The sequence below is a fragment of the Papaver somniferum genome, chromosome 8 (assembly GCF_003573695.1).
Source record: "Papaver somniferum cultivar HN1 chromosome 8, ASM357369v1, whole genome shotgun sequence".
Classification (NCBI taxonomy): domain Eukaryota; kingdom Viridiplantae; phylum Streptophyta; class Magnoliopsida; order Ranunculales; family Papaveraceae; genus Papaver; species Papaver somniferum.
Window position 1 is genome coordinate 9382725 of NC_039365.1, and position 9483 is coordinate 9392207.

Below are 9483 nucleotides of genomic sequence, written 5' to 3' on the forward strand. Positions count from 1 at the left end.
ATAGTCTTTTTCTTCGCTTTCCACCGGGAAGTTCTTGGCCATTTTTCTTCACTAGTTGGGTCGCACGGTCTACATATGCCCAGATATTCATATCCCCAAAACTACTCCATCATAACCAACCAAATAAATCAACTGCCAAAAAATATACATTTAAATGAAATAAAAATAAATAATAATTTACCTCTAATATTTGGAACGGCCCAGATAATGACTTCTGTCCCCTACCAGATGCGTTGAGTGCCACATACAATTTTGCAAAAGCAGGACCACCCCAGTCATACATATCAACTGCATTTAGATCCTCAAAAGCAGCTAACCAAGCCGCATCAATGTAGTTCTTTGCATTGGAAAAGAAAAAATTTCCCAAAACATACATAAAAAAGGCCCTCGCCACTTTTTCTGCAAGTTTGTCATCCAAATTAGCTGCAACCAAGATATCTTCTTTGAAATACGTAGTCAAAAATTTAATTGTGATTGCATCTGAAATCCACTGTGCCGGGGGGCGTTTTTTTCCAGAGATTGGGGGATCTTCATAATCTAAGGGTTCTTCTATTTCTGGAAAAACATGCTCACGAACATAATCAAATTTGTACTTGACTGGGTTATACGGAACATCATCCCCAATTCCAATACTCAATCCTGTCAACACTACCCAATCAAGCGGCGTGAATCCCATTTCACCAAAAGGGAAGTGAAAAGTATGCGTTGTATCCCACCAACGTTCAACAAGATAATCAATCACTGGGTGTGATGCTTCTCCTATTTCCATGGCTAATAAACGTCCCCATCCTGCCTTGTCGATAATGTATTTAATTTTTGGACTATGTTTTGTTATCTCCTTATAATAAACAATGACCGAAAAGAGTGAACCACGATGTTGGTACCTGAATTTTGGATCGCTTGAATATGTAATATCTGTAGAAGCGTGTTTGTCACTATCTTCCAGGCAATTGTAGTTATCTAGGGATACCACGGACGGTGTTGTTTCATCTTCGCTATCTTCATCGAACCCGGTATCTGGAACTTCCAAATCTCCAACATTAGGGTCTATTTCAGGCTCCATTGGACCTTTACCTTTGCGTTTCTTATTATTCATCTTTTTTCCTTGTGCAAATCTCGACGTTATTCTGCTCAACATCTGAGCACGATATAAATACAAGTTAGTAATTGTTTTTTCTGAGTTTACAACATCCATAAAAAGTTCTATTCTATATTATAGAAGATCAAAATTTACAGTATAGAAAATCCAAAAAATTTACAGTAAATAAACCCCAAGATTATATTTTATTTACTTACAGTATAGAAGATCAAAAAAATTTACAGAAAAAATCTAGACACCGTCTTTATAATACAACTGTTTAACATTTTGTATCTCCCCTTTGTGAGCAACAACAATTCATGTTTAATGGATTTCAGTGAACTTAGTCTATCAGTAAAATTATTCTATCAGTGAAGATCAACAACAACATTTTGTATCTCCCCTTTGTATTCTATCAGTAAAATTATTCATACATAATCAAACAAACAAATTATTCATATTCTATCACTCAAATCATTCTATACATAATCAAACATAATCAAACAAAGAACAGTAACAGTAACCTCATGTTATATGGTTAATGAAATCAAACAAACACGGTTATGCTTAATGAAATCAACATGCAATCCACTCATTCCACCCAAAAACAGCCTAATTAATCATACCTTTAATCTTCAATCCAACCAAAAACAAATTACCCAAAAACAAATCATACCTTTAATCTTCAATCAAATTTCCCCGCACCCAATTAACGAATAAGATTACTCGTTTCTTTCGCAAGAACTCGTTTCCCCGCACCCAATCAAATTTCCGTCACATTCGATTTAGGTTTTGCCCTAGATTTTTCGTCTGTTTTCGTCTTTTTTTTTTTCGTCTTTTTTTTTTCTTCTATAAAAACTGTTTATGTAAAAGGAGGAGGAGAAGAAGAGATAATCACGTCTATATCCAGACGGATTTTCCGTGCACGCCTCACTCAGACGCACGTATTACAAACGCTTGATTCAGACGCATGTATTACAGACGTCCCACTCAGACGCTCGTATTACAACCGTCCCTCTCACACGAACGTATTACAAACGTCCCACATAGACGCAGGTATTACAAACGTTCCACTCAGACGCTTCTTCTATAAACGTCTCACCCAGACGCATAATCCATTAACGCCCGAAACATACGCATAATCCATTAACGCCCGAAACATACGCACTTTATATCTCCGTACGAGTGATACGCACTTTTCATCTCCGTCCCAGTAGACGCACTTTCCATCGCCGTCCCATATCCGGCGTTAGTTATACTTGCGCCTCAATCAAGCGGGCATTATACCTCCGTTTCATTCAAACGCATAATAAAAATCCGCTTCATCAACAGACGTGAGTATAAGTTACGTCTGGCATCGGGCGTTAGTGTAAGTTACGCTTCACCAAATTTGGTGTTATCCCACTGCGCTTGGGTCACCCAAAATACCAAAAATTTTTGGTTTTTAGTCTGGCTTTTGGTATTTGGTCCGTTTCATGACTGTGGTTGCTCTTAGAGATAGAAATGAGATACCTTTTCTCTCTAGCATTAATTAATAGTTAGTGAGTACTATGACTTTTCGTATTCTCTTTATAAAATCAGCTACAGACCAGTAATTAATTTCTATAGCTACAAATATATAGCTCTGGTAGTATATAGTTAGTACTTATCATAAAACTTAAGTACATAAATTAGCTACGTACCACAGTACCAAATTCAGAGAAGTTATAAAAAACAATCGGTTATAATCGAGTCAAAACCCATAAATTTCCGGATCTAAAAAATCTTCCAGTCAATAAGAAAATCAAAAAAGAAAGGGAACAGATTGGGTTCAAAACACAAAGTTATTCTCGGTAATATAAACACGATATATGTTTTTAATTATTGAAGGCTCTGTTCGCTAGTAATAAGATTTGGTTATAAGTAAATATATCTAGTAGTATTAAATTAAACTTTCACCATTACCGTGTTTCCTTTGATTGTAGCAATCATCTCAAACATATCATGAAGTGCAATTTTTCAGAAATGGTCGTGGATCTACAATTCTTTAAAGATAAAAGCTATAAGAAATTGTGATGATGATGAACTGGGCAGATTAAACGACCTCTGAGACATTTTACTCACAATGAAGAAGACAAATTTCAATGGCGGCAATCAAATGTTTCCTTCAACAACAATAAAAAAAGTTATCTAGTTTTTAATCACCTAATAATTTCAGCGGCTCTGCCCGTGACTAGTTATTATACATGTCCAACGAGTGGTTATCTAGTTTTAAAATGTATCTGCACCTTATAATTTATGTCCATGACTTCAAAAAATTATTGTTCACCATTACACAAAATTCAGTTGTTCTTTATTTACCTAGGAAAATCTCCAATTCTACGCCTTTGAAATTTTTCCTTGGATATTTGGCTTGATGGAGACTCTAGCATGATTTCTCGATTACCATGGTTACTGTACTACATTTTCATTCAACTTATTATCTCAATTCAATTTTCTGTTGTTCACCTTAATTACCTTGACAAAGTTAATGACCTTATGACACATGACAAGGGGAAAAAGAGGATATATACCACACAAGACAAGACAGTCAATGTCCTACTATTCAGCTCTCCTCTCGTTGCAGTGCAGAGACTTTTTTTTTTAAGTAACTTGTTATAGTTAGAGGGGCGGCAGTGTGATAGTAATGTCCCTTTAGTTGGTTAGGGGATGTCCTATAGGGGATGTAAATTAACTAGATTATCCTTCCCATTTTTTAACCTAAATCAAAGCGAAATTGAAAATTTGTTTTCTTTCTTCTTCTCTTCTTCTCCTCCCATCAACCGTAACCTCCATTAAACTCAAAATTTCATCGTCTTCGATTAATCCATGATTCGAAAATTAATCAAGTCTAGTGTAACGACTTATATGAGGTATGTTTTGAAAATCGAATTACGATTTGGTTTATTTTGTTCGATTTAAATTTAATTTCTATCCAAAATTAGGGTTTTAGATGAAAATTGAAATTGAAATTTCTGGGTTTATGTGAGTTACGGTTGATTTTAACTCAATTACGAACCGTAACTGGATATTTTGATGTTGTTACGGTTGGTAATAGTTCAGTTACCAACATTATGTTCTTATATCTGAGAATTTTCTTCAGTTATGGTTGGTAACCATTTTAGTTTACGAACCGTAACTTAGTTACGGTTGGTATCGAGCATTTGGTTACGGTTGGTATCGAGCATTTGGTTACCAACCGTAACTGAGTTACGCTTCGTATCGAACATTTAGTTACCAACCGTAACTGGTTTTACGATTGGGTTTTCTTCAAATTTAACTAGTTACGGTTGGTAGTTCATCTTTTACGAACCGTAACTGCGATTTACGGTTGGTTATGAGCACAATTCCAACCGTAATTAGCTCTGAAAATGTAAAAAAATTTAATTGTTTTACGTACTTTAGATAACTTTGAGCAACAAAAAGCTAGTTGGGACTAATTTAGAAGTATACCCGGTCATTTTCAGGTCCTGGTTGTTCATTTTGTTGGTTAATTTCTTCAATTGATTGACATTGACCTTCTCCTCTAAACCTTTTTTTTTAACTCTAAAAATCTAATTTTGTTTTTGATTTTGAGTTAATATAAGTGAAATTAATCATTAACACTGAACTTGATTATCATCCCTAAGCTAGGTTATCAATTATGAGGGTTAATTTATCATTTCCAGTATTTTTTTTATAAGGGACACCTTGAATGATCATGTAATGACCCTTTTTGTCCTATTAGAATGCTGCCCCTCTAATAAACCATGCCGCCTCTATAACGGGTTACTTTCTTAATTACACCAATTATATAAATGATAGTTGGATCATTGCGTGCCAGATTAGATTCATATCATCATCTCAAAACAGTTCTTGTGTAGATGGCTGCAGAAACTGATAATGTGCCAAGATATATACCAAGCCTAAGCCCAAGTAAATCACCGCTACCACTTCTTAATAATGGAACAAGTTCAACAATGGAGATGGAATCACCATTGACAACTTCAAATGAGCTAGGGACGGGAAGGCAGAGGGGATCTTTTAAAGGCCCTGATTCTTGTACAGAAGATGGGGTTTTACTGACATGGGATGATTTATGGGTCACTGTACCTTCATTAGGAAGTGGTAGTAGTAGCAACAACAACAACGGCAGGGATCTGCTTCAAGGGCTTAATGGGTATGCTCAACCAAGTGAGATCTTGGCAGTTATGGGTCCTTCTGGTTCTGGAAAATCAACTCTTCTCGACGCATTAGCAGGTAATTTACTTAAAAATTTCTAGCTAAGATTTTGGATTGACCGTGGAGAATCCTTGGGCTAGTTCCAAAGGTTGCAAGTTAAAAAATGGGATCCACGATCCCATGGTTTTTGTGTTTGATTAATACCACTTTCCCAAAAAAGAATCATGGAGTGATTTTAATTCGGTTAATTGCAGGAAGACTAGCATCGAACACAAAACAATCGGGGTCGATCAAAGTAAATGGTCGAAAGCAAGCGTTAGCTTTTGGAACGTCGGTAAAACCAAAACACTTCTTCGTCTAAATTCACTAGTACCCATTTTACCCATGCCCAAAATCCGGCCCATCGGCTAGAGGCGTGTGGCATGTCAAGTTGTGTTGTGATTTTTGAATTTCTTTCAATAGCTTGGCATGACAGTTTCGGGCACAACACACGAAAAACCGCGTTATGTGGTGTTGGTACACTTGACACAATAAATTTATGTTTTGAATAGAGGAAAATAATTGGGACAATTAGCGTTACCTTCTCCGTAAAGATTGGTAATTTGCATTACCTTTCCTATAGAAATAAAATTAGCAAAAACTCCTCTCGTCAATAATTTTATCTATTCCAAGTTAGCTGACTCAGCACTAACTTATACGTGGTTTTTATTTTTTGGAGGTAATTTGTGTTACCGCCCCTGTAAAGATTGGTAATTTGCATTACCCCCCTTGTAAAGATTGGTAATTTGCATTACCTCTCCTACAAAAAAACCACATGTAAGTTAGTGTTGAGTCAGCTAACTTGGAATAGACGAAATAATTGATGAGTGGAGGTTTTGCTAATTTTATTTTTGTAGGAAAGGTAATGCAAATTACCAATCTTTACGGGGGAAGTGACGCAAATTATCCCAAAAATAATTTCTTGATATTATTAGTGTATCAAATAAATTAATGATTTTCTTAGATAACTTTAATAATGTGGTGAAACTAATCAAAAATTACACTTCTTACCTTAAGAATATGCGAATGACCGTCTTTACACGATAACATATGCACAATTATCAATTTTATTATCAAATGAGCGCCAAAAATTAGACTTTTACATCTATATTGTTGTTCTGAAAATTCCATTTATTAATAATGAATACATTTTGATATTATATGTGCGTATTATTGATAGAAATTAGTCACTATAGGATTGCAAAATCGTCAATAATCGACTACGGTAGAAATATTTTGTGAAACATATATGACATATGGCGTTTTTACGAGCGTTGTGATGTTCTTTATGCATGTTGTAGTAATATGCTTTCTTGTAATGTGCTTCTTAGTGTGTTATGTTGTGTTCATATTTCTTAGCATGTTGTATCAATTGTATTGATAACTTGGAACAAGATAGCAACGCACACAAAATGTTGTGTCGTGTTGTGTTGTATTATATTTTGTTGTATCACTTCATGATCATGTCATGATGTTGGAAATGTTAGCGCAATGTATTGTGCCAACACGTCACATTTTACATATGTAGATCCATACATACCTTAATAGACTATGGAAGTACCAGTTCAACGATTTGTTATCATAACTCAATATAACTTCGAGCAAACCCTTTTATGTGATGTTTATAGGCTTATGTTACTCAAGATGACGCACTCACAACGACGTTAACGGTGAAAGAATCTGTTTATTACTCTGCTATGCTCCAACTACCTGAATCCATGACAAATTTTGAAAAAAAAGAGAGAGCAGAGACAACAATAAGGGAGATGGGATTACAAGAAGCAATGAACACAAGAATTGGAGGTTGGAGAAATAAAGGACTTAGTGGAGGACAAAAGCGAAGAGTAAGCATTTGTATAGAGATTTTAACACGTCCAAAACTTCTCTTTCTAGATGAACCCACAAGTGGTCTCGATAGTGCAGCATCTTATCATGTCATGGACGGAATTGTGAACCTTACACAACAATGTGGAATGACTGTCATTGCTTCCATTCACCAACCAAGTAGTGAAGTTTTTGATCTCTTCCATAATCTTTGTCTACTTTCCTCCGGTAGAACAGTTTACTTTGGTCCAACTTCTGCAGCATATGAGGTAACTAACCAATTATCAGGTTACATCTTCCAGAAAGCCTCTTAAATTCTTGTTTGCTCATGGTTTTAGTAGCAAATTCTTTGTAGTTGTTAATTTTTGGCATGTGGTTGTAGTTTTTCGCATTGAATGGATTCCCTTGCCCAACTATGAGAAACCCATCAGATCACTACCTGAGAACAATCAACAAGGATTTTGATCAAATAAGTCTATTAAAAAATTTAGACGCTGAACAAGGTTGTGCGGGAAACAAATTAACAACTACAGAAGAAGCAATTAACATATTAGTTGAGTCATACAAGTCATCTCAGTTCTTTCTACAAGTAAAACATCAAGTATCTGAAATCTCTAATAAGGTAAGCATGGAGATTTTTCAAATGAGGCATATACTAGTGAAAACTCTCAAAAACTAAACGTGGCTAGGTAATGCATCAGAAAATATGGGTGGTCGGGGCTACTTTTATTCTAATTCTAGATTCATATTTTTGCTCAAATGAAAACAATTTATACAACATTGTGACTATGCTTCTTGCCAGATACACTTTGACGTACAAACATTTTCATAATTCTACAGGAAGGGAGGATACTTGAAAAAGGAAGTCAAACTAACTTCTTAACACAGTCTTTTGTCCTTACAAGAAGTTCATTTGTGAACATGTATCGTGATTTAGGTTACTACTGGTTGCGTCTTGGAGTCTATGTCTTAGTATCTGTTTGTCTTGGTACAATATTCTATGACATTGGCCACAATTTTGGTTCAATACAGGTAAATAAGGAGCAATCTCTAAAATTTTACATAAAACTGAAACTAACATGCATAATATAACACACATTTGTTCCCAATTTTACAGGCTCGAGGTTCAATGCTTATGTTTGTAGCTACATTATTAACTTTCATGTCAATCGGTGGTTTCCCTTCTTTCACAGAGGATATGATGGTAATACATTTTCTATCGTCCTGTAAATTCATTAAGTATCTTGCAAATATTTTTCTCCGTAGCTATACAAATACATATTAATATTATTAGTGCTCTTAAATTTGTTGTTCATTTTCTTAATATCAGATATTTGGACGAGAAAGATTAAACGGGCATTACGGTGTTGCAGCTTTTGTAATTGGAAACACACTTTCCTCTATACCTTACTTACTTATAAATACCTTAATCCCAGGAGCCATTGCTTATTACTTAGTTGGTCTTCAAAAAGGACTCGAACATTTTGTTTTCTTTGTTCTAGTAATGTTCGTATCTGTAGTATTAGTCGAGAGTTTAATGATGGTCGTGGCGAGTATGGTTCCTAATTATCTTATGGGTATAATAATAGGATCGGGAATTCAAGCTATTATGATGTTAAACGCTGGTTTCTACAGACTACCAGATGAACTTCCAAATCCTTTTTGGAAATATCCAATGTACTACATTGCATTCCACAGGTACGCGATTGAAGGACTCTACAAGAATGAATTTGAAGGATTAAGTTTCCCTGGGAGTCAAGGTAGTGGATCATCAACTATTACCGGTGAAGAGGTTTTAGAAACAGTATGGCATATGCCCATGGGTTACTCGAAATGGATTGATATGGTTATTCTGTTTGGAATGGTGGTTTTGTATAGACTAATGTTCTTTAGTATTATCAAGATTTCTGAAAAGATTAAACCGTTACTGCAAACCTTCTTAGATAAATAAAATAACCAAATAAAATAATTTAATCATGGCATGCGCGCTTCTCAATATACTTGACAACATTCATGCTTTAACTTCAAGTGTAAGTTTCTGTTATTACATGATAATAATGTAACACGTTTATACATGATAATGGAATTGGTATCTTGCAATTGAAAGACAGAAACTACTTTTATCTTCTTCTCACTAACATCTATTTTGTAGATGCGTAACCTAAATATTAGTTACCCATTTTGAAAAAAGAAAAAATGTAGGAAAAGTTTGTTAGACAAAATAACGAAAAAGCATACCAAAAAAGGACAAGGCGTCAACTAATTAAAAAAAAATGGTCACACAATTTCCAATTGGATCTCAATTTTTATTAAATTGAACAATGAAAATTAAAATATACGATCTACAGATAAATATCTGCTTC

At 34.9% G+C, this 9483-nt stretch overlaps 1 protein-coding gene across 1 annotated transcript; it reads left to right on the top strand.

The window, feature by feature from the left end:
• Window positions 1-4959: 4959 nt before the first annotated feature.
• Window positions 4960-9071, top strand: LOC113305044 (ABC transporter G family member 11-like). The gene is made up of 7 exons (XM_026554157.1): window positions 4960-5335; window positions 5512-5591; window positions 6925-7389; window positions 7503-7742; window positions 7961-8152; window positions 8238-8324; window positions 8451-9071. The coding sequence occupies exons 1-7, from the start codon at window positions 4960-4962 to the stop codon at window positions 9069-9071; spliced, it is 2061 nt and encodes a 686-aa protein (XP_026409942.1).
• The last annotated feature ends 412 nt before the right edge of the window (window positions 9072-9483 follow it).